The 25076-nt window shown below is 55.1% G+C and overlaps 1 protein-coding gene and 1 long non-coding RNA gene across 2 annotated transcripts; one reads left to right on the plus strand and one right to left on the minus strand.

Annotated features, from left to right (window-relative positions):
* Window positions 1-682: 682 nt before the first annotated feature.
* Window positions 683-23450, minus strand: SPATC1 (spermatogenesis and centriole associated 1). Its single transcript, XM_045895708.2, has 6 exons — window positions 22456-23450; window positions 9631-9969; window positions 9259-9492; window positions 8612-9151; window positions 8352-8491; window positions 683-1154 (listed from the first exon to the last, which is right to left on the minus strand). The coding sequence occupies exons 1-6, from the start codon at window positions 22919-22921 to the stop codon at window positions 825-827; spliced, it is 2049 nt and encodes a 682-aa protein (XP_045751664.2). The 5' UTR covers window positions 22922-23450; the 3' UTR covers window positions 683-824.
* Window positions 17361-24458, plus strand: LOC135364050 (uncharacterized). Its single transcript, XR_010410468.1, has 3 exons — window positions 17361-18065; window positions 22458-22652; window positions 23882-24458. It is a non-coding gene; the product is annotated as an uncharacterized LOC135364050 (long non-coding RNA).
* The last annotated feature ends 618 nt before the right edge of the window (window positions 24459-25076 follow it).

Below are 25076 nucleotides of genomic sequence, written 5' to 3' on the forward strand. Positions count from 1 at the left end.
ATTGCCTCGTTTCCTGCACTGTCCACAGGCCCGTCCCATCTGTCTACAGGTTCCCCCTCCCGGTGTCCCGGTGTCCCCGTGTCCCGTCTTACAGCCCCTACCCCCACCCCACCTCTTTCCCATCCTGCCTGTGCTCCGCCCCTGCAGCAGGTAGGTTCTGCCCTCTCCAGCTCAGCCTCAGAGCCCTGTGGAGCAGCTCTCTTCTTGCTGGGCCAGCAGTGCCTTAGGAATTGGCCCCATCTCCCTGGGCTGCCCCTTGGCTCAGGTTTGGGTGAGGCTACTTTCTCCTGGTTTCTTCCCTCCATCTAACATCCTCTTGCCCTCAGGGAGGGCTTTAGACTCTCTCCCTCTCCCACTCCCTTCCTCCCAGCCTAGTACAGAGGGAAGGATTCCCCCATCCACATCCTGTCTCCTTCCCACTTCTGCCTTCCACACTGCACCCAGGCTTCAGCTCCGGGCACATCACTAATGCTGCTGGAACAGCACTTCCTGCTCTCCCCCCTCCAAGTCTCAGGGCTTCTGCTGCTCCCACTGCCAGGTGAGGGAAGCCTTGGGACCTTTGAACAGGACCCCCCCCCCGCCCCCACCCTTAGCCAAACAGCTGCCCAGCTTCGGTCTTGGGGCTCTCACCAAGGGCCCTGGGGTGGGCATGGAGCCCCAGAGCAGGCAGGATCGAAGGGGTGCAGGGGAGTGAGGAGCTGGCCAGCCACCCCGGAGGTGCGCACCACCGAGCCCGGGCCCAGAGGCCAGCGTCTGTGGGAAGCTTTAATGGCTTTGCACCCGGCGGGGCGCGGGGCGGGGCGGACCCGGGCCGCCCAGCGGGGTCACCAGATGAACATGGGCTTGCCGTCGTCGTGCGCCAGCTGGCTGAGACAGGAGAGTAGCAGCAGCGCGTCCGAGAGCATGCTGGGGTGCACATTCTCCACCAGCACGCGCTGCAGGAAGTCCATGGTGTAGGAGCCGCCTTCCGAGGCAGCCAGCTCCGGCCTCTCTCGCAGGATGCCGTGGGCATTCACCAGCTGCTCGGTCAGTGCTGGGTGCACCCGCCCGTTGTAGCCCAGGCTTTGTAGCCGGTTCATGATGCTCACGTAGCGCTGTGTGAGTGTCTGGCACAGCTCCTCATCCAGCTTGTGGTCGCGGGGGTTCAGGGAGGCCTGAGGGGAGAGTGGCCGTCAGGGTGTCTGCGCCCTGCACTGGTACAAAGCCAGGAGAGGGGCGAATGTGGCCGAGGGCCGTGGCCGTGGGTGGGCGCAGGTGTCCTGGACGTCCTGGGGGAGAGGCTCCAAGGGGTCTAGGGTAGGGGAACCTAGTGGGTTGAGCTGGAGGGGGGAGTTCCCCAGACCCCATCCCTATCACCTGCTCCACCCACCGGCAGGGAATTTGGACCGAGCTGAGGCTCTGAAATGCTGACAGGGAGTGTGGCTGGGAGTCTGGAAGTGAAAGAAAGAGGAGGGGGTCCCTGATGGCCATGGGGGTGCCTGGCCCATACCACTCAGGGCCTTTCCCAGGCGCCCTCCTGGCTCCCTGCCCTGAGACCTCCACCTCCTCTCCAGGTCCCTTCTCTGCCACGCTGTGCTGCATCCTCAGCACCCACCACCTGCACCCCTCCTTCCGAAAGGCCCTGTCCTCCCCTCAGGCTGAACTGACCACCCCAGGCCCTGAGCCAAGCACCCTTGGTCTCAGCACTGGGGGTCCTGCTGCCCCTCTGGTGACCCCTCCTGGTACCTGGACCTGGGGACTGGCAGCAACCGGGTGAGTGTCCACCCACTTCTTCAGGCTGTGCCCCCCAACCAGGCAGTGACTGCGTTCCGCAGCATCCGCTCCTGCCATTTCCTCTTGGGCATGTGACCTGTACATTCACTCAGGGCCCCCTGTTCAGAAGGACCCACACCCAGCTAATGCTCTGCTGTACAAGGAGCTCTTGCCGAACAAGGAGCCCTGTATTTTCATTTGCATGGAGTCCTGCAAATGATGTAGCTGTCACAGGTGCAGCTGTGCCCAGACCCACGGATTGACAGGTCGGAAGTAGTTGGAGGGGGTCTCTCCCTGCCTGAGCCCTCCTGCACTTCCCACTGCCCCACCCCTTGGGGCCAGGGCCTGATCTGGCCCTGCTCCCCTGCTTCCAACCATTCCCTGGATGCCCACCAGGCTGCTTCCTAAGCCGCTAGAACAAGCTGCTTAGTCTCACCTTCTCCAGGAAAATCCTCTGTCCTCTCTTCTGGTCATGTGAACAGAACACTGGACTCACGGCTGGGCTCAGCTAAAGTGAGCCTGACCTCTGGCAGATGCACCCAGAGGCCAATGCTCAGCACTTCAGGTGAACAGTCAACACTAAAACAAGCCTGTCTCCTTGATTCTAGGCTCCTCTTGGCCCCTAAGCCTTCTCCCTCCATTTGCCTGTTCCCGTGCCCCCTGTCAGCCAGACTGCAGGAGCTCAGCCAGCATTTGTGGGTAAGCAGGTGAACCTTCATGCTGCTGAATGGCAGAGCGCAGCAGGTGGATAGCTTTAAGCGTCGGCCCCCCGTGGGGATGTCAGGACCCATCGTCTGCTCACTCTGGGGCTGGGGCTGAGCTGCTGTGTGCCACACTGGGTGAATGGAGCTCCAGACAGGAGCAGAAGTCCTCCAGGGGGCACACTGCACCCACCCTGCCAGGGTGCTGGGAGAGGAATGTGGGTGCATTTACACTAAGAGACAAGGCCAGGCCCGCCCCAAAGAGGTGACCCTTGAGAGTGGAGGGACAGGCGAGGGGATTGAGTGGGGAAGAGCAGGAAGGCACCCCACTGAAGCCAGAGAGCCATGGGCATGAGTCCCTACCACACCTTCCAGGCACTGAGAAGCAGGCAGGGCTGAGCAGAGAGCATGGCGGAGGGTTCTGTCCTAAAGGGTCAGAGACTTCTGGTCCATTGGCATTGTGGTTCTAAAAGATCATGCTGACCATATAAGGGGGTGGATAGAAGCGGGAAGAGAGGGTGAGGGTTCCGTGCGTCCATCCCACAGATGTCCTCAGCCCTCCCCTGCGTGCGGCACTGTAGCAGGTGATGGGATTCAAGTGTGAGCAAAGCCCTCTGGGTTTACAGTGATGACAAGACTGAGCAGGAGGAGTGCTTTGAGTGCTGCCATGGGGAGCAACCAGGTGGCCTGGGGGGGGCATTCTGGAGGGGAGAGGATGGCAGGGCTGACATCTGAAGGATGAGAACAACAGGAGCAAAGGAACTTCCAGGACAAGGAACAGCATGCATGGCATGGAAGGTGCCAGGAGGCACAGTGCAGAGCAAGGGGCCCACATGGAGAGCCGGTTTCAATGGCTGCTTCTGTCATCATACTGGGTCTGAGCCTCAGTTTCCCTGCTATGATATGAAGGAAACCAGACCGCCTGACAGCTGTTTTGGAAGTTGAAAGGAAATGTCTCTAGGGGGTGCTAAGCACAACATCTGTGCTGGTCTGCACCACCACAAGGGGCCACCATTTCCACAGGACACATCAATGGGCTCTCACATTGAGCAGAATTGTGTTCCAAAGGAATAGAGGAGAGAGGGGCTTTTCCAGGATGTTGGAGTTGGCCAGAGTATAGGTGTGTGGGGGTGGGGTGTGGGGGGGGAGACAGCAAGGCCAACTCAGTGCCTAGCTCCCACCCTCAAACTCTCCTGCCCCTCATAGCATGTATCACCCCCTAAACCTCTAGCACAAATATTTATTGAAGGCCTCCGGGGAATGGGTGAGCTCCCCGAGGGCAGAGACTGTCTATTTGGTATGAACGTGGCATGCACTGAATGCCCCATAATAGGAGTGAATAGATGGAGGGGAAGCGTAGCTGTGGACCAGTAAAGTGGCAGCAGTTTGGTCCAGGGGTAGGCGACTGTAGATGCAGATGTGTACATGGGAAACGTCTGTAGAGGGAGAATCAGCAGGGGACCCTGTGTTGGATCAGCTGTGGAGGAGAGAACAGGTGTGACCAAATATGCACGCACCTCCAAGAGAGGGAGCACAGGTGCGCACCACCCCGTCTTTCCATCCTGGAACACCCACGACATTGGCCACGTGTTCAGTGATAGGGAAAGGGCAGCAAATATGACAATCGGTGTGGTTCAGCCCTCGTTCTTAGAGCACAGGGCAAGTGCGTTAGACATCGAACTAAAGAGACAGCTGAAGGCCCCTCCGATGATGGAGACTGGAGATGCACCTAACGGATTCGGGGGTTAGAGAGGAACTCCAACGCAGTTTGTGAAATATGTGGACCTCGACAGCTCCCCGCCCACCTCGGGGGCGCAGCCCGAGCGCCGCGGGGAGCCGGGCGGGGGCGGACGCTCGGGGGCGCTGCCGCATTTCCGCGCCGGCGCGCAAACAGCAGAGCCCTCTCCCTCTGCCAGGATCCACCCCGGCTGGGATTCCTGACGCACCGCTGGTTAAACATTTTGCGTATCTCCCCGACCTGAGGGGACTTCCTTGCCCCAAACGTACTTACCAACAAAAGACATGTAAAGTAAAATAGCTTAAGTGCTCAGCCCAAGAAAGAGAAATAAAGCCAATCTAAAGCAAGCAGAAGGAAGGACATGAGCAGAAAGGAGGAAACAGTATCCTAAGGCCCAAAAAAATCCTAAGGCTCAACAGAAGTGCTCAGACAGACCAGATGGAGGATAGGCCCGGCACTCAGCCTTCCTCCGCGCGGGCAGCTCGGGGCGGAGACCGCACTCCCGCCCTCCTGCCGCGAGGCCTGACGTCACTAAGCTCCAGCCAATAAGGTGAGAGTGAGGCTGTGAGCTCCGCCCCTGGGCCAAGTCCCGGACTTCCGACCCGCAAGCTGCTAGGGCTTGGGCCGCAGGGTCCGACGGCCCGATGGGGAAAGACTCCTGGTTGCCGATCTGTCACAGGAGCAGGGCCTGTTCTCTAAAGATGTAGCGAAGCTGCAGAAGTCATGAATAGCCGCAAACAGCGTCTCAGGGCACTAAAACCACCAGGGATGCAGGGTGGTTTACGGTCTGTATCTCGAGATGTTAAGAGAACAGGGAGGGAGGGAAAACTCATGTGATCTTTTCAATGAAAGAGAAAAAACATTCTAAAAAAAAAAAAATCGGTATTTCTTCATGGTTCAGACTCCCCGCTCCCCCCAACTCTCCATAAACGAGGACGAGGAAGAACTTCTTAACCTGATGTGGCAGATGCTGAAGCGGGTCATCTGGCTTCTGTTCTAGTGCCTCTTTCCCGAAGCCGAAAGCCTTTTCGACTCCCCCTGTGGCTTCTGCCCAGGTGGAAGCAGATGCCTGGGGGCCAGGTGCCCCCGGGTTTTCGGCAGAGTGCAGTGGCTGTGACCCCGTACCGACTTCTGTGGCCAGTTTTGTGTCGTCGCCTAAACATTTATAAGAAATCTCTTTCTGTTTACACCAGCTAGCGTGGTTTCTGTTATCTGCAGCCAAAAGCTGGGGCTTGAAGATCTGGCAAAAAGCATGGAACACACATCATACTTAACGCAGACTTGAAGTGTGTATTCCTAGTCGAGTCAGAAACAGGATGAGGTTGCCCTATTGTCTGCTTCTGTTAAATAGTATACAATACGATTGTCTACATAGTAAAGCCAAGATGATATACAGGCTATTGGCACGGTAGCTGGAAACAAACCGTTAGGCAAAACCCAAAACCATTGTCGGCAGGCCAGTGAGTGAGGCCCCAGAGAGCGCCAGGGGCACCAGGACCCAGCTGGACACACCACCAGGTACCACCCTCTTACTGGTGTGGCTGGACTCCTGGTCTGCCATGACTGGGAGCGAACGGCAGGCTGAGAGCACCCCCGCTTCCCAGCAGAAGGCCTTTGCAACTGGGTAAAAGAAGTGACAGTTTGGGGCATTGGGACAACTTTTAGTTGAGCTTAAAAGATGGCATGGGTAACTGTGAACTTTTCAAAAAGATGGCCAGATTCATTGAAAATAGTCAATGAGTCCTCCTTGCAATGGGGCTCTATTAAAGCTTTTCAGTGATCAACCTATATGGCATTCACGAAGGCAATGAGCCAGATTTGGACACCAGGTTTGAGCAGGTTTAGTGGGTCTGGATAGAATTGAGGGATTCTAGCAACAACCAAGGATGGGGTTCAACATGCAGAAAAACAAGATGTTCTGAGGAAGGGAAACAGAAATTTGGGCAAAGTAGAATTGGATGCTGATAGGAACCAGCAAATGGGCCAGCAAAGCAGGCAGGATGGATGGCCTTAAGAGCAGGATGAATCTTTATGTTCCTCAGGTGGAACCAGACATCATCAACCTGCAGTGGGCTCTCCAGAGGGCAAGCCAGGCGGTGTTTGCCCAGCCCCAAAGGCAACTTCTGTGCAGGTGGGCTGCAGTGGGGCCGCTTCTTGGGAGCCTGGGCGGCAAGTGTATGGCCCCTGGCAGCAGTGGTCATTGCTGAATGGGCCCAGTGGCTCTGGAAATGGTGATGGTGGCCATGGGGCAGAATGAGCAGATGAGTGTTTGGGGAAAGCCACAGCCCCCTCCCCACCCCCCCAGGCTGCCAAGATGGCGGCCAAGGCACTGGCCAAGGGGGTGCCAAGCTCCTTGACTTCCTCAAGACGCCAGAAAAATTTGCCCTACATGCATCCCGCTCTCACCTTCCTGCCTCTTGTCCAAGAGTTGCCATTTAATGCCGTGACTGTTACATTCTGTAGCATAGACGCTAACCCTCAGGGCAAGTGAAGAGGAGCCGGAATCAGCGGACTTGGACGGCCAGCATCAGTGGTTGACGGGTCTTTATCACCTTCTAACGGGCATTCTCAAACAGTAGGAAACCTCTTTTACCGCTTAATATCTAATTTCTGTGTGGGCAGCTAGACTTGTGCTTATAATTAACTGTAATCTCTGCCAGTTGGATATCAGACGTAACATTTTAGAGGCCTAATATTGTGCTTCCACTGTTTGTTTGCCGGTTTTTAAAGAGCCACGGCCAATGTGCTCTTGTGACACAGCGGTGGTGGCCGAGGTCCCCGGATGTGAGTCAAGGATCATCAGACCAAACGTGACCACGGTGGGCCTGCAGCATGAGCAACAGAAACGGCAGGTGCATAGGAACAACCAACATTGTGAAGATGGGAAACTTCCCTGGCAATGCAAAACTACACATTTGAACTAGGTTTTTCCTGGAGCTTGACGGATGATCCTAAAAGTCAGAGTGAGGAGTGAAGGGTCCAGAGGAGCAGAAAGAGTCTGGAAGAAGAGAGGTGCCCAGGCTCTGTCACCATCCCGTGCAGAGGACACCGTGGGCTGGGGAGGGTCAGGGGGCAGTCCCAACAGCCCACACACGTGGGCCCAGGAGGGAGGACCGAGGCAGGGCTGGACAGCACCCCTTTGCCCTCTACCGCTCTAGCCTTCAGTGAGACATGAGAAGTACAAGCAATAAAGGAAAAGTGGATCATTCTGACCACATTAAAATTAAAAACCCAACCAAAGGACACCCTAAGCAAAGGAAAAGGCAAGCTCAAACCTGGATACAAACGAGCCCACTCTAATAGAAGTTATTCCTGCGGATCACACACCAGGTCTATAATCTATAGATAAAGAGGCCTGAGAGAAAGTGGCCGGGAGCACTGAAGGCTATTTCCCAAAGAAGGCCCAGATGGCCCACCTCCCCCACCCCGAGGCATGGGGTCCCACCCAGAGTTGGCACATTGGTGGGGGACGGGCACACATGCCATCATTCTGGACAGCTGCTTCTGGGTATCCAGCCAAGCACAGCCCATATCCCATGACTGCACCCCACCCCTCCATTGCTTTGGAGAGTTTCCCACGCATGGTGGCAAGGTAGACACGCCCAAGCACCTTTGGGAAGCACTGTCCTCTGTGTCCCTCAATGGAAGCAAGCTCAGTGAATGGCATGCTAAGAATATACTGGAATGAGCCTGGGCCTGAGGCCCCTGGCCATGAGGCCGCCAGCTGGTCAGAGGTTCTGGGACCTGCCTCCCCTTTGCCTGCCTCCCCAGTGACCCTTGAGGGTACCAACGGGGTGGGGAAAGCATCAGCTCTGCTAGTCTGGGGAGGGCCCCTGGGAGTGAGGGCTGGCCATATGGAGACCATTGCAGTGGCAAAGGAGAGTGCAGGCCTGACCATGCTCAGGACCCTCCCCTGCCCTGTCCTCTGGGGAAGCCATGTGGCTAAGGCCACAGGCTCCTGATGCCAGATGCCCTGGACACCCCCTGGCCACTTGGACTGAACACCGTGCTTCCTCCGTCCTAGGGGGTCCTCGGATTCTGATGTGCTTGGCCAGGCTGGAGGGCAGGGTCCCCCAGCAGCTCCTCCAAGGCCAGCATGCTTCCCATCCCTGACAGGTGGAAGGGGCAGACCCTCTGAGTGGGAGATGGGCGCCACACACCTGGATGATCTTCTCTGGAATGTTGGAGACAGTGAAGCCGTAGAGACGCACGCGCTCAGGAAAGATGCTGGACAGGATCCTGCGGTCCAGCTGGAAGGCAATCTCCCCCACCAGCCTCTCCCAGACTACCTGCTTTGACTCTGGGGAAAGCAAGGGGTGGAAGGAGTGGTCAGTGGTCATGGTCAGCAGCCCAGGCTAGTGCCAGGGAGGTCCACAAGGGCATCAGGGGAGACCCCCCGTGTTGACCTTGTGTCACTGACCTCGGGGGCTCTCAGGGAACTTGCTGGTCTTTCGGTGGGCTAGCTTCCGTTCCAACTCTAGGATGCTTTTCCGAGATGTCTCTGCGCCACGTGGACCCCGGGTGTCGTTGACTGTAGCCGGGGAGGATGAGGTTCGGGGCGGGGAGTGGGGGTTTCGTGGAGGGGAGTGGGGGGTGGGCGAGGGCTGGGTGGGGGAGTGGTGTGGCCGGGTGGGAGACTGGGGGGGGCACTGGACAATGTGGGTGGTGCTCGAGGGGGTGTAGTTGGTGGTAGCTTGGGGGGCGGGAGTAGGGATAGGGACGAGGACTGTGGCAGTTGGAGAGACAGGTGGGGTGGTGGGGACAGATACAGGAACTGCTTGTCCCTTAGGGGCACTGGGCTGGGTCTGGGCGTCTGAGCTGCTGTAGGAAAAGGTGGTAATGGGGCCAGGCGTGCCCCTAGTCCCGATAGGGGTGGAGGCCTGGATGGGTGAGCCCACAAATGTCATGCTGAAGGGCTCCAGGTCCTGGGTCGGCTGGGGATGCTCAGTGGAGATTGGGACTAGTGACATGGTGGGGCAGAAAGGAGAGAAGTAGGATCAGAGCAGGACCAAGGACTGGCCTGGTGGTGGGGAGGGGGGCTGTTGTCCCTCCCCCTGAGCCAGTTACCTTTGGTGGTGGCGGCAGGCCCTGCTCCAGCTGAGGGATGGGGTCTGGAGGGGCATCCTCGGAGCGGCTCTGACAGCCGCACCCTCGGGGCCTCCGACAGCACCAGATTGCTCATGGGGTTGGCCAGAAGGTTCTGAGAAACACCTAGAGGAGCAGCCATGGAGGTGAGCAGAGGGCTGCTCAGAGAGACGGCCACTGTGCCTGTCATAGGGGCCATCAGGGGGCTGCTTGGAGTCAGGGGGCCAGTTGAGGGCAGACCCAGGGAGCTGGTCAGTGTGCCCCCCGGGGACACTGCCATGGGGCCAGTCAGGTGGCTGCTCAGGGGGCCAGTTGAAGGCAGACCCAGGGAGCTGGTCAGTGTGCCCCCCGGGGACACTGCCATGGGGCCAGTCACATGGCTGCTCAGGGGGCCAGTTGAAGGCAGACCCAGGGAGCTGGTCAGTGTGCCCCCCGGGGACACTGCCATGGGGCCAGTCAGGTGGCTGCTCAGGGGGCTGGTCAGGAGGCTGGTGAGCGGGATGCTCTGTGACATGGACCCTGGTCCAGGGAGCAGTGTGTTGAGGGGGCCCATCAGGGGGTTCATGATGGCGCCTGCTGCGGGGCTGGGCTGTGGGCTGTTCAGCATGTCGGCCAGGGGCGCCAGAGTCATAATCCCCATTTCATCCAGGATAGGCTCATTTGTGGCTGTCGGGGACGGGGGCAGGAAGACACCTGGGGGGGACACAGAAAAAGCACTGAGACCCCAGGCAGGCCCATCGAGGAAGGGGCCTAGGCCAGGGTGCTTGTCTGCCTCTGATGAGCTGACCAGCTCTGAGCCTCATCTCTTAGTGGGCCAGACAATGGCTCTCTACCTTAGGGGGGTTCTGGGGGGCGCCTCCACAGATCCCCCATGAGGGTCTGGCCTCTTGTCTCTCCATCTGCTCCTCCAGGCTCACTTCTCTGAACACCTGTCCCCGAGTCATAGGGACCTTCCACAGCTGCCCACCCCTCAGATGTGCCCGCTGCTCTGAGCGGCTGACGCCCCACCGAGGAGCGTCTTCTGGCGGCTGGTCCCCCAGGTTGCCAAGTTGACCCATCCATTCCCTGGTAGGGAGCAGTGGGTCCCGGCCTCCTGCCCACTGTTGTTGTGGGGCTAGCCTCCCCAGGTGGGGGGCCCTCAGGGAGGCCAGGGCTAGAATAGGCACAGCATCTCTGGGAAGAGTAAATGCGGGTTCAGGAGGGTGGGTTGGCCCAGACATGCGGCTTCACACTCCTGGATCCCTGTGTCGGGGCCTGAGAGCCCATTTCTCTTGGGTTCCTGAGGACAGTGCCCTTGAATGACCACTGTTGTGGGCGAGAAGACCCCTAGGGCCGCAGAAGCTGGGGGGAGGGTGCGGGGAAGGTTTTGATTGAAAACTGCTACCCCTGTTGTTGTTCTAAAAGCCATACATGCTCACTGCAGAGAAAGAACGGAGCTACAGAAAAGTGAATGTAAGATTAGAAACCTCTAGTCCTCTCACCGCACTGTTAGTCACAATACAAAGCTCCGTGTTGCCTTGACGACTTTCTCCACACGTTTTATCAACCAGGGGTCGACGAACCTATTCTGTTAAGGGTTGCTGGTACACATTTCCAGTTTTGCAGGCCGTGTCTGGTCTCTGTTGTAACAACTCAGCCCAGCCGCTGTGCGGGCAAAGCGGCCGCAGACAACACGGAAACAAATGTGGATCCATAGCAACCAAACTTTATTCACAGACGCTCATATTTGAATTTCGTGTACTTTTGGCATGTCTGGAAATAGTATTCTTTTGATTTTCTTTCAACCATTAAAAATGTGAAATGCGTTCTTAGCTCCAGGGCCACGGACCAACAGGTGGCAGCCTTGTCTGTCCTCCTTGTCCTTATGTCCTCCCCGTCTTCTTGCTGGATGGCCTCCGGCCACCCTTCTCTGAGAACAGCACTCATCGTGGCTGCTGGGCTCGGGCTCGGGCGCGTGCTGCGGTTCATTGAGCCTCTTCCAATCCTTGGGCATGCAAATTGATTCCAGTTTTCCCAGTGACAAATAAATTCTACTACATAAGCCTTTTTTAATAGGTTTTTAATTTTAATTCCAGTGTAGTTAACATACACCGCAATATTAGTTTCAGGGGTACAATATAGTGAGTCAACACTTGCACATATCACCTGGTGCTCATCAGGACAAGTGCACTCCTTAACCCTAATCCCCATCACCTGTTCCCCCCTCCCCCTGTACTGGCGACCATCAGTGTGTTCTCTAGGGTTAAGATTCTGTTTCCTGGTTTGCCTCTCTTTCTCTTTCTTCTTTTCTTTTCTTCTTTTCTTTCCTTTCCTTTCCTTTTCTTCCTTCCTTCCTTTTTCCATTTGCTTGTTTCTTAAATTCCACATGTGAGTGAAATCATATGGTATCTTTCTCTGACTTATTTCGCTTAGCATAATACTTTCTAATTCCATCCACATCATTGTAAATGGCAAGATTTCTTTTTTTTTTTATGCCTGAGTAATATTCCACTGTGTGTGTGTGTGTGTGTGTTGCATCTTCTTTATCTGTTCATCTATCGATGGACACTTGGGCTACTTCCATATCTTCGCTATTGTAGATAATGTTGTTATAAACATAGGAGGGGCATGTATCCCTTTGAATTAGTGTGTTTGTATTCTTTGGGGTAAATACCTAGGAGTACAGTTGCTGGGTCATAGGGTAGTTCTATTTTTAACTTTTTGAGGAACCTTCACACTGTTTTCCAGAGTGGCTGCACCAGCTTGCATTCCCACCAACAGTGTAGGAGGGTTCCCCTTTCTCCGCATCCTCGCCAACATCTGTTGTTTCCTGTGTTGTTGATTTTAGCCATTCTGACTGGTATGAGGTGATATCTTGTCATGGTTCTGATTTGTATTTCCCTGAAGATGAGTGATGTTGACCATGATACCTACGAAAATCTTTATTATTGATTCTTCCCCCTGAAAACAGACATTCTAGTGGTCCTTAATGCACACTGCTAAATCTACCTTCTGTAAGACCCCTCAGAAACATTCTGACATTCCTTTGGAAGTTCCTGGGCTTGTTGCTTAAATCTATGCCCCTGGAACACTCTACAGAATGTGTGGCAAGGTGTCCTGAAACTTTACTTTTTAAGATTTTATTTATTTATTTGAGACAGACAGAGTGAGTGAGAGCACGAGCTGGGTGGGGGGCAGAGGAAGAAGCAGGCTCCCTGCTGAGCAGGGAACTGGACATTGTGCTTGATTGATCCCAGGATCCCGAGATCATGACCCGAGCTGAAGGCAGATGCTTAATCGACTGAGCCACCCAGGTGCCCCAAGAAAATGACAAACACTTTTGAAAGAAATTAAAGAAGACCTAAATAAATGGAAAAGCATCCCATGGGGAGCAATACTCCCCAAGTTCACCTGCAGATTCTATGCAATCTGTCAGAATCCAAACTGACTTCTTTGTAGGACTGACAAGCCGGTCCTAAAATTCACAAGGAATTGCAAGGACCCAGAATGGCTGAAGCCACATTTTAAAAGAGAGAAGGCATTATTACAGGTGCCACTTAGCCACCCTGCACTTCTCCCTTTTACACTACCTAAGCAAAAAAGAGACAGAGAGGGAAGAAAGCAAGGGAGAAAGGAAAAAGTTGGAGGACTCAGTTTCAGATTTCAAAAGTTACTACAAAGCTACAGTAATCAGGATTACGTGGCACTGGCATAGTGAGGGACATATAGATCGATGGAATAGAATAGGGAGTCCAGAAATAAACCCATGTATCTGTGCTCTGATTTTCAACAAGGGGCCAAGACAATTCACTGGGGGAAAGAATAATCTTTTCAAAAAATGGTGATGGGTCTACTGGAATCCACATGTAAAAGAATGAAGTTGGATGCCTACCTCACACCATATACAAAAGTTAAATGGATCAAAGGCCTAAATGTAAGAACTAAAACTATAAAATTCGTAGAAGAAAACACAGGGGTAAATTTCCAGGACCCTGGATTTGGCCATGTATTCTTTTTTTTTTTTTTTTAAAGATTTTATTTATTTATTTGAGAGAGAGAGAATGAGAGACAGAGAGCATGAGAGGGAGGAGGGTCAGAGGGAGAAGCAGACTCCCCACTAAGCAGGGAGCCCCATGCGGGACTCGATCCCGGGACTCCAGGATCATGACCTGAGCCGAAGGCAGTCGCTTAACCAACTGAGCCACCCAGGCACCCTGGCCATGTATTCTTAGATGTGGCCCCCAAACTGTGAACAGCAAAAGAAACAATAGATGAGATGGATTTCATCAAAATTAAAAGCTTCTGTGTTTCAAAAGACAAAAGAAAAGACAACCCATGGAATGGGAGAAAGTATTTGCGACTCATACATTTGATAAGGGACCTGTACTCAGAATTCCTAAAGAACTCTTACAACTCAATAATAAAAAAATAAGTTGCCCAACTTTAAAACGGGCAAAGGGCGTGAACAGACATTCTCAAAGATGATATACAAATGGACAATTAGCACAGAAAAGATGCTCAGCATTATTATGCATCAGGGAAATGCAAATCAGAACCACTTCACCCTCACTGGGATGGCTATAATTAAAAAATCAGATAATAAGTATGGGTAAGGATATGGAGAAATTGGAACACTCCTACATTGCTGGTGGGAATGAAAAATAGTGCAGCCACCTTGGGAAACAATCTGACAGTTCCTCAAACAGTTACACATACATTTACCATATGACCCAGCAATTCTACTCTTAGATATATACCCACAAGAAATGGAAACATAAATCCACCCAAGAACTCGTATATGGTTGTTTATAGCTGTGTTATTCATAATGGCCCAAAAGAGGAAACAACCCAAAAGTCCATCAACTGATGAATGGATAAAATGTTGTGTATCCATTAATGACATATTATTCATCCATGAAACAACAAAAACCTAATACCGACTGGAAGTACTGGTTCGCTCTATAGCATGGATGAACCTTGAAAACACTGTGCTAGGTGAAAGAAACCAGACACAAAAGCCACATACTTATGATTCCATTTAAAAGAAATATCCAGAATAGGCAAATCCATAAAAACAGAAAGTAGATAAATGGTTGCTGAGAGTTGTAGAGGAATAGGAGCATCATAGCTAAAGAGTTTCTTTCTGGGGTGATGAACGTGTTCTAAAACTGTGGTGATTTTTGTAAAAACCTGTGAGTATATGAAAAACTATTGAATCACACACTTTAAATAGGTGAATTGTATGGTGTGTGAATTATATCTCAATAAAGTTATTTTAAAAAGGATTCATTGGGGTCATATGCATTTAGGTTTCCAGGAAAAACATTCATGGTTCAGGGGCCAACTAAATGCACCCACAGAGCATGGAGGAGTGTGTGTCCCCTGCTCAGTGCCAAGACACAGTCTTCATAGAGTTTGCAGTCCATCAGGGTCACCAATGAGAATCTCAGGAGCCACCTGGTAGAAATATCTGGCTGCGAGATGGGGAAATGAGTTTGGGGAGCACCAGTAATACTTAAGCCATGACATGAGGTGTGAACAGGAATGTTCTACCAGGGGTCCGCAGCCAGCCTGTTTAACAAATTTCAGTCTCAAATACCATCTGATTTCACTCATATGTGGAATTTAAGAAACAAATGAGCAAAGGGGAAAAAAAGAAAAAGAGAAAGAGAAAGGCAAACCAAGAAACAGACTGTTAAGAATAGAGAACACCCTGATGGTGACCAGGGGGTGGGGTGGAGTGGGGGGCGGAATGGGTTACATAGAGGATGGGGATTAAGGAGTGCACCTGTTGTGATGAGCACAGGGGATTGAATGGAAGTGTTGAATCACTATGCTGTACACCTAAGATTAATATGACGCCGTATGTTAACTGAAATCTAAATAACAACTCAACTAGACATTTCAGTCCCATAGCTTTGTGTTCTAATGCAAAGTATACATGTGATGGTTTAATCTTTTTATAATTTGCATTTAATTGATTGATTTTTTCTTTTCTTTTTTTTAAGGTTTTATTTATTTGACAGAGAGAAAGACAGCCAGAGAGGGAACACAAGCAGGGGGAGGGGAGAAGGAGAAGCAGGCTTCCCACGGAGCAGGGAGCCTGATGCGGGGCTAGATCCCAGGACCCTGGGATCATGACCTGAGCCAAAGGCAGACGCTTAACGACTGAGCCACCCAGGCGCCCCTGATTGATTTTTTTCTTAAGATTTTACTTATTTATTTATTTGACAGAGAGAGACACAGCGAGAGAGGGGACACAAGCAGGGGGAGCGGCAGGCAGAGGGAGAGGGAGAAGCAGGCTTCCAGCCGAGCAGGGAGCCCAATGCGGGGCTGATCCCAGGACCCGAGCCGAAGCAGACGCTTAATGACTAAGCCACCCAGGTGCCCCTAATTGATTTATTTTTTTAAAAGATTTTATTTATTTATTTATTGGAGAGAGAGAGTGCGCACCATGCACCCATGCAGGGAGGAGCAGAGGGAAAGAATCTCACGGGGACTCCTCCCTGAGCAGAGCCCCACACAGATCCCACTTCCAGAGATCATGACCTGAGCAGAAACCAAGAGTCTGAGGCTTAACTGCCTGAGCCACCCAGGGGCCTGATTGATTTTTTTAAAAAAGACTTTATTTGTAATCTCTACATCCAACATGGGGCTTAAGCCCACAACCTCCAGATCAGTCATGTGCTCCACCACTGAGCCAGCCACCAGCCCCTGCATCTTTTTATAATTTATATTTAATTGATTTAGATTTGTAAGTTGAAATCTTCTTAGGTTTAGATACAGTATTAGAACCTTAAAGAGAGCTTTAGATTCACTGCCTTTATATTTATTTTACATGTAACAATTATTTAGGGTCCAGGAAGATGTGTTACATGGGACAATTAAAGTTAGACAAGCAAATGTCTTAGATTTACAAATGCACTTTACAATGTTTTTTTAAGACTTATTTATTTATTAGAGAGAGCAAGAATGAGAGAGAGAGAGAGAGAGAGTACATGAGGGGGGGCAGGGTCAGAGGGAGAAGCAGACTCCCTGCCGAGCAGGGAGCCCGATGCGGGACTCGATCCCGGGACTCCAGGATCATGACCTGAGCCGAAGGCAGCCGCTTAACCAACTGAGCCACCCGGCCCCCCCCACTTTACAATGTTTTAAACTGCTTTACTGAACTTCTGACCACCCCCAACCTGCACCTCCCAGCGGCAGTCCCTGCTTCGCGCCGCCGCCCCACTGCGGTCCCGGGCTGGTGGTGGTGGTGGTGGGGGGTGTCCAGCGCCAGGCCCCTCCCAGGCCTCCCGCCCACCGCCGCGGCCCTCCGCCTCGGGCCCCGCCCCCGGCCCGCCCCCGGCCGCGGCTCTCCGCCTCGGACCCCGCCCCCGACCCGCCCACCGCCGCGGCCCTCCGCCTCGGGCCCCGCCCCCGGCCCGCCCCCGGCCGCGGCTCTCCGCCTCGGACCCCGCCCCCGACCCGCCCACCGCCGCGGGCCTCCGCCTCGGACCCCGCCCCCGGCGTGCAGACTGCGGGCTCGCGAGGAGTCAGGTTCCCGCGGGAGACCGAGGCGGAGGCGGGGCTCTACGTAGGGGCGGGGCCAGAGCCCCGGGGCTGTGACTTTTGACCCGGGAGGGTGGAGTGGGTGGCTGGGTGCACAGAGGGGAGATCGGTGAGCGCAGGGGCTCTAGCTGAGGGCTCTAGCTGAGGGTTCCAAGAACACTGAGGAGGCGGGAAGGGAGAAAGAGCGAGGGGGGTTGATGACAGGTCCTGAGAGAGGGGACCGGCCCCGAGGGCTGGTGGGTCCTGGAGCGCTGGTGGGGTACCGCCCCGAGGAGGAGGACGGGCCCGAAGGGGCACAGGTCCCGAGGGGGACAGGGCCTGGGAGGATAGGTCTAGGATGCTGAGCGTCAGCTCCTGGGGTGGGTTTGCATCCTGGGGACCCTGGACCTGAGGGGGAAAGGGGTGTGAGCAGAGTTTTGGGGGGCAGCTGGGGTTCTTATGGAGGAGAGATGGGTCCTGGGGCGAGGGCTGGGGACGTCGGAGAAGGCCGAGAGGATGGACAGATTTTGAGGCAGGAAAGAAGCCCCTGGTTTGGGGGAAGCGCAGGGGCAGGGAGGTGGGGAGCAGGGGTGGTAAGAGGCCCTTCTGGAAAAAGGAAGTAGGCTGCCCCCATCTCAGGAAGCTTCTGGCAGCCTGCAGCCCCCAAGAGAGGACAGAGAGGGCAGCAGGCAGTGGGGGCTGGGGAACAGAATGGCCTTGGGTGAAGGAGGAGTGGGGGAAGGTACCAGGTAGAAAGAGCAACAGAGCTCCCACCCCCAGGAGCACGAGGCCTGGAAGTCCTAATCCCATCCTGGCTCTTCGTCCCACCTGCCATGTTCATGGGGCCAGGCCTGAACCTCTTGGCACCTGTTTTTTCCCTGTGAGGTTCATGCGGCCACAGCCACGATGTCATCGCCTGCTGTTCCAATTACCCTCAGCCAGCGAGCAAGTGTCCCTGCCGCCCCTCCCCCCAGCCCCAGCCAGGGCTGCTGGGGCAGGCTGGTGGCCGCTGCCTTTAGGGTCCACAGACGCTAGCCGCAGCATTGAGCTCCCTACACAGCCCCACAGAGGTACCGGGGTCCCCCCTCAGTTCCTTCCGCCATGCTCACTCTGTTTCAGACCATCCTCTTCTTCAGCTCTCAGAGAACGTCATTTTTACCGGGAAGATCGAAGCCTTGGTTCTGGAGCTTCCTCAGCCTCCTGCCCTCCTCCCCTCTGGGAAGTGCCCCTGTTCTATTCTGCACCTTCCAGCGTCTTTCCGGGCTTCTTCCCCCCTCAAGGTAACAAACTCCGGTCTCTGCTCGCTTGAGAAGCTTGACTGCAGGTCCTGGTCCAGCTAGTGCCCGCCCAAGGCCACGCTCAGGAAGCAGGCACCGAGCCCCTATCCGTTCCCTCTGGCACGTGTTGCTCTTGCCCTCACGGCGTGGGCCTCTTGCGTCTGGTGCGGCTCAAGTCTAAGCAGGCTCATTGCCACCAGGTCATCAGAGGCCCCCCACGTCTTTAGCACTTCTCTTGCCTGCCCTCTCCGTAGCCTGTACTCTGGTGATGCTCTGTCGCCTCGAAGCTGTGCCTCCGTGACCTTACACGTTGAGGTTTGGTCTCTGTGCTTCTCTCCTGTGCTGGCTCTGCTGTCCCCTCCTGGCTGGCCTCACCCCTCCGGTGGCTTCAGTGATCAACTCTTTTGAACCTTCTCCCTCTGGCCCTGACCTCTCCCGGAGCGTCAGATTTGTGGTTGCTCCACGCAGGTGTCATGTGGGTTCCCAGCCAGGGTGGTCCTGCGCCGCTCATGAGCATCCACAAGTCCAGGCTGTGTTTCCTCCTGCAGCCCTTCTGGGGGGGTGGGCGGCCAGAGCTGGGAACGCAGGGTTTACGACACAGAGCACAAGGGATCTCAGAAAGAGGAACTGGAGGCTGAGTTCACAAGAGCAAATCAAGAACGGAAGCCTGATTCTACGAGGAAGGCAAGTCACAAGGAGTGGGCAGGGGAGCAGGCAGCACAAGGCAGTAGCCAGAGAAAGTTCCTGTGAGGCCACCGCAGGGATCCTCCTTGGCTGGGTACAGGGACGGAGACTTCTGCGGTCTCAGGAGGTCACAGCACCCGTCACCCGGCCACCTCTGCTGGAACTCCCTCTTCCATCCCTCACATCCAGGCACTTCATTTTCTTAAATAACTCAAGTTGATTTCTCTGCACCCCGCGTTCCCACCATGGGCTCCCCCCTGGATGACTGTGAGAGCCTCCGTGGGCTCCCTGCCTCACCCTGGTCTCCTTCGAATCCCATTCCCACCGCAGCAGGAGTGATGTTTCTGAAGCATAAAGCTGGTCACTCTGCCAGGAACCTCCCGGCACTGCTTGCTGTCTTAAGAGCAGGTCCCCTGTTGTCCTGGCTGATCTGACCTCTGCTGACCTCGTTACCACGCTCTTCACCTCTCACCGGCCCTGACATCCCCACACTCACAGGTACAACCACACGGACACTCACAGAAACAACCGCACACTCACACAGATACAACCACACGGACACTCACGCTCACAGATACAACCACATGGACACTCACACTCACAGATACAACCACATAGAGACGCACACTCACAGACACAACCACACGGACACTCACACTCACAGACACAACCACACGGACACTCACGCTCACAGATACAACCACATAGAGACTCACACACACTCACAGATACAACCCCATGGACACTCACACTCACAGACACAACCACACGGACACTCACTCACACTCACAGATACAACCACATAGAGACTCACACACACTCACAGATACAACCCCATGGACACTCCCACTCACAGACACAACCACACGGACACTCACACTCACAGATACAACCCCATGGACACTCACTCACAGACACAACCACACGGACACTCACTCACACTCACAGATACAACCACGCGGACACTCACTCACACTCACAGATACAACCACACGGACACTCACACTCACAGATACAACCACACAGAGACACACACACTCACAGACACAACCACACGGACACTCACACTCACAGACACAACCACATAGAGACACACACTCACAGACACAACCACACGGACACTCACACTCACAGACACAACCACATAGAGACTCACACACACTCACACAACCACACGGACACTCACACTCACAGACACAACCACACAGACACTCACACTCACAGATACAACCCCATGGACACTCACACTCACAGATACAACCACATAGAGACACACACACACTCACAGACACAACCACACGGACACTCACACTCACAGACACAACCACACGGACACTCACGCTCACAGATACAACCCCATGGACACTCACACTCACAGATACAACCCCATGGACACTCACACTCACAGACACAACCACATAGAGACTCACACACACACAACCACACGGACACTCACACTCACAGACACAACCACACAGACACTCACTCACACTCACAGACACAACCACACGGACACTCACACTCATAGACACAACCACACGGACACTCACACTCACAGATACAACCCCATGGACACTCACACTCACAGATATAACCACACAGAGACACACACACACAGACACAACCACACGGACACTCACACTCACAGACACAACCACACAGAGACACACACTCACAGACACAACCACACAGACACTCACACTCACAGACACAACCACATAGAGACACACACTCACAGACACAACCACACGGACACTCACACTCACAGACACAACCACACGGACACTCACTCACACTCACAGATACAACCACATAGAGACTCATACACACAGATACAACCATACGGACACTCACACTCACAGACACAACCACACGGACACTCACGCTCACAGACACAACCACACGGACACTCACGCTCACAGATACAACCACATAGAGACTCACACACTCACAGACACAACCACACGGACACTCACACTCACAGATACAACCACATGGACACTCACGCTCACAGACACAACCACACGGACACTCACACTCACAGATACAATCCCATGGACACTCACACTCATAGATGCAGCCACACAGACATTCATACACAGTACAAACACTCACACACACAGCCTGGGCTTTAACCACACTGATGTTTCATGTTCCTGCAGGCCCCTGGTCCTACCCTTTGCGTGAGGTGCTCTTCATCCTGTAATGTCTTCCCGTCACTACGGGGCTCACCTTCAGAAAGCCTTCCTAACCCTCTAAGCTGGATCCTTCAGGAGGTGGCAAATCTGAAGTGGTCCAAGGATTCTTTTAAGAATCAAGCCTAAGAGGAGAAGACTTACTTTTTTCTTAAACTTTGAGATTTCTTATATTTTGTTCCTCCCTGGGTCTTTATTTTTGTCAGCCTGTTGTCTCTGTCCTTAGAGGAGAGCCTTTCAAAGGAGAGGGGCCTGTGTTCTCGTGGTCAGTAAGGCGGGTGTGAAGATGGGTTGGATGAACAGCCAGGTTGAATAGCAGGGAAACCGGTGGGTAGGGATCCGAGGGAGACAGCTTTCAAGAGTAAGAGGAAGGAGGCTTTGAGCCGGCAGTGGGACTGTAGGGGCAGGAGCACAGAGCTGACAGGGCTGGTGGTGGAGGGCAGGCCTGGGCCAACCTGGGAGCAGTGGGGACAGAGGTGAGCCGGGGGTGGACGCCCTGGCCGAGGGTGCTCTTGGAACTCAGAAGGAGGGGGGTTATCAGTCCCAAATTCCATGCAGAGGTTTAGAAGGATGTGGCACTTAGGAAGCCACCCATGACCTTTCTAGAACCACTACCACTGAGTGTCGGGGTCCACTGTCGAGCTGCAGAGGCCCAGTCGGCAGGGACAGCGAAAGAGCGGAGTCCTCCTTTCGGGGGACGAGGATAGTTCCAGGCCTGCCTGGGGCCAGAGGGGCCTGCGGGAGGGCGGGGTGCAGGGCCCGTGACAGGAGTGGAGGGCACACGGCCTTCTCTCCGCCGTAGGGAGGGGAGGGTGTGCTGTGACAACCACAGGATTTTGTCACCTGCTCGCGCCCAGTGTGACCTTCGCCGCCGCAGTCAGCCACTGACTCCTACGGCCTCGCGCCGGGCACGGCCACTGCCAGAGTCTCCCTCCGTTATCTTCAGTGCCAGCCGGTTTCCGCCCCTGCTTTCCGTCCTTCCCGCACCTCCCTGTTCCTATCTCTGCAGCCAGCTGGGCAGCGTCCCTGAGCGTCCTGGCTCAGTCCCCACGTACCACCCATGGCTTCACTCCCTCTTCTGTCACCCTGGCTTGTAGATGTTCTGCGGCCCCAGGGCTCGGTCACACACTAATGCCTCCCGGACCTCAGCTGCCATCCTGGCCTCTGACCCTGGCTCCTGGACTTGGGCTGTTGTTTGCCTCCTGGCCACCTCCAGGCGCGGAGGAATGGGGGTGCTGAGGGGGAGGGAGGCCGAAGGGGAGTGACGTATTGGGCCCAGTAGGGTAGCACATTTGGATTCCAGAGCTAGGAAGTTCTCAGTCTTTGGGGCTGCTTGGCTGAGGGGAGCAGAAGCCAGGCTCCGGCCACCGGGGCGGGTGGGACTTCCATCCCTATGGCCCGTGTGCTCCCCCACCCTCCCTCACCTGCTGGGGCCCCTGTCCCAGCAGGTGGCTGCTGTCTGTGCCCTCTCTCCAGGACTTCCCGAGACCCACCCTCCCTCCTCGCTGTCTTACAGTTTCCCGGGCGTTGAGGAGGGCTGGCCGCCGCCTCGCCAAGCCCCGAGCTGAACCCGCTGATGCCCAGGCCACCCGCTTGTGTCTTGATCGCCGACTTGAGCTCGTGATTCTCCCGAATGAGCTGTACCAGCTTCTTCAGCTCCTCATTCTCCCGCACCAGCCTCTCGATCTGATGCCGAAGCCCCTCATAATTGGTGAGTAGAGACATGCCCTGGGGCAGCAGGATGGGTGCCGCCCAAGGGAGGGCGCTGCACCTGGAGGCTGCCCAGGGCCCCGGGCCTTGCCCGGGTTGGAGGAGGGCGCCGGAGTTTGCAGGTTGCAAGGCGGGCCCAGTGGGCTCTGGGTATTGTGAGGTCAGAGGCTGTGCCCTCCTCCTTGCCCTCTCTGCTCTCCATGCCTCCAGGCTGTGCCCAGGTCCTGCCCTGGCCTGGAATGCACGGACGCTTCCTCTGTTGGGCCACATTCACTCTGCAGGTGCCCGCTCTGTCCGGCTTCCTGCCGCCCCAGCAAGCTCCCCTCTGCTCTCCAGGCTTCCCCGGCCATGTCTCTACTGCGGCGCTTACCCAGCTCTGTGCTGGTAGCTGCTGGCTCTGTTTGGCTCACTTTACAGTGAGGCTGGGGGTTGGGCACGTCCCCAGCAGCCAGCAAAGGGCCCAGGGGCACAGCAGGTAGGTGACCAGAGAAGTCCTGTTGAATGGAAACTTATCGCGCCCCTTCCTGGCCAGGGGGCCCTCTCCTTGGGAGGTCGCGCACACCTGGATTTAGCCTGTCAGTCTTCTCCTGGGGACATTCTACCTTCCATACTGGACACTGGCCCTACTTTTTTCCAACCCAGGTGCTCAAAGCCTTTCTCTGACTGCCGGCCTAGGGGCTCCCTTGTCCAAGCACCTGGCTCTCTATAGCTTGGACTTTCCATCTCTGGTGACTCAGGTTCCCCTATTCCAAGTCCCCCATGGCAGCCCTCTGTGCCCACACCTCCGTTCTCTGACTGCTTGAATTTTCCTGCCTGTGGTCCTTCGAAAACCCAAGACATGCCCCTCGTCAGGTTGTCAGGTTCCGAGAATTCAGACCTATGAGTCCTCACCACGCTCTTTTTAAGAGCTATCTACACAGAGATCTTGGCGGGCCTGACCTTGGGAGTTAAGCGAGGCGGTGTCCCAGGGGTCTCCACGGGCGGTGTCGCCACCTGTTCTCAGACAGAAAGGACAGTGAAACCCAGGTCTAAGCCTGAGGGCGAGCTCCTGGTAGGCAGGCGGGGGTGAGGATGGGCTTGGAGTCTGCCTGAGTTGAACATTCTACCTGGACCTCACAATGGGGGCCTGCCCCCACCCTCCTCGGACACCCTACACTGTAATCCTGGCTGCGTCGCCCTGGCCCTGTAGGCCTGGCCGGACGTCTCTTCACCACCCTCTGCTGTTTGTAGGACATCCCATCCTCCGGCGTGGGAAAACGAGCCTCTCACGGCCTTCCGGGTCTCCTGTACCATCCGGCCTGGCCTCGCTGTTGGCCTCTCCTGGGGTTGATGCATCTGGGCTGGTGAAATTGATGGTTCAGCATGGCTGGGTGCCCACGTGCTTGGTCAAACCCTGGTTCAGATATTGTTGTGAAAGTATTTTGTAGTGTGATTAACATCTACAGTCGTTGATTTTAAGTCAAGGAGGTCACCTTCAATCCTGTGGGCAGACCTCATCTAATCAGCTGAAGGCCTGAAGAGCAGAAGGCTGGGGTTTTCCAGGAAAAGAGGATGTTGGCCTCAGTGCTGTCCCGGAGGCCCTGCCTGAGCGTCCAGGCCACTGGCCTGTGGATGTGGACAATTGTAGGAACCAGTTCCTTAAAATAAGTCTCTTCATGCCCGAGAAATCTGACTGATGTGCCATCTGCATTGGGTACCAGCGCTTCCGTCCTCCCAAAACTGTGTTCGGAGCCCCAGCTAGTGGCAGCCCTGTGTTGGAATCACAATATTGTACACCTGAACTAGCCGCACACTGTATGTTAACCACACTGGAATTAAAATAAAAAACTTAAAATATAGAACAGGAAAAAAAAGAAAGAAATCGGGGATTTATGCTGGTCATACTCAGGTGCTGTCCATGCCTTATGGGCCTGGCCCGGAGTGGGGAGCAGCTGGGCATCAATCACCGCGCGGTGCGGGGAGAAAGCCTGGTGGGCAGGTGGATGCAGTGGGCCCAGAGTGGCCTCCCCTGGGGAAGTGGACGCTGGTGGAGGAGGGGTCGGGGTGGGAAGAGCCCTCTGGCCCTGCAGGGCAGGGTGCTCCACGGAAGGAGCTGCATGTGGGGCTGGAGACGGAGGGGCGGTATGTGCGGGGAAGGCGGGGGCAGGTCCCGGCTGTGACACCGGAGTTCGTCTTCATCCTGAGGGTCTTGCACAGTCATGGACGGGCTGTAAGGGAGGCAGCGCGGGCAGGGATGGCTCGGTGGGGAAAGAGCTGCGGAGCGGGCAGGAAGGGGGCCACTGTGGTCACCCAAGAAGCCGCAGGCGGTGCCGTGGAGGCGGGGAGACTGGGCAGAGCTGAGGGGAGTTTCGCTGCCACTGGACGGAGGGATTTGGGGCGTGGGCAAAAGCAGGGACGGCCTCCAGGCTTCGGGTGAGCACACCGC

The sequence above is a fragment of the Mirounga angustirostris genome, unplaced genomic scaffold (genome assembly GCF_029215605.1).
Source record: "Mirounga angustirostris isolate CCGP_5_RB_7025 unplaced genomic scaffold, mMirAng1.0.hap1 SCAF_4, whole genome shotgun sequence".
Taxonomy (NCBI): domain Eukaryota; kingdom Metazoa; phylum Chordata; class Mammalia; order Carnivora; family Phocidae; genus Mirounga; species Mirounga angustirostris.

Coding starts and splice junctions, on each gene's coding strand:
- SPATC1 (XM_045895708.2), bottom strand. CDS start 22,921: ATGTGGCCCAACAGAGGAAGCGTCCGTGCATTCCAGGCCAGGGCAGGA. Junction 9,493..9,630: donor GACTGGCCCCATGGCAGTGT/CCCCGGGGGGCA, acceptor CTGGCCCCCTGA/CTCCAAGCAGCCCCCTGATG. Junction 9,152..9,258: donor GCCTGCCGCCACCACCAAAG/GTAACTGGCTCA, acceptor CCATGTCACTAG/TCCCAATCTCCACTGAGCAT.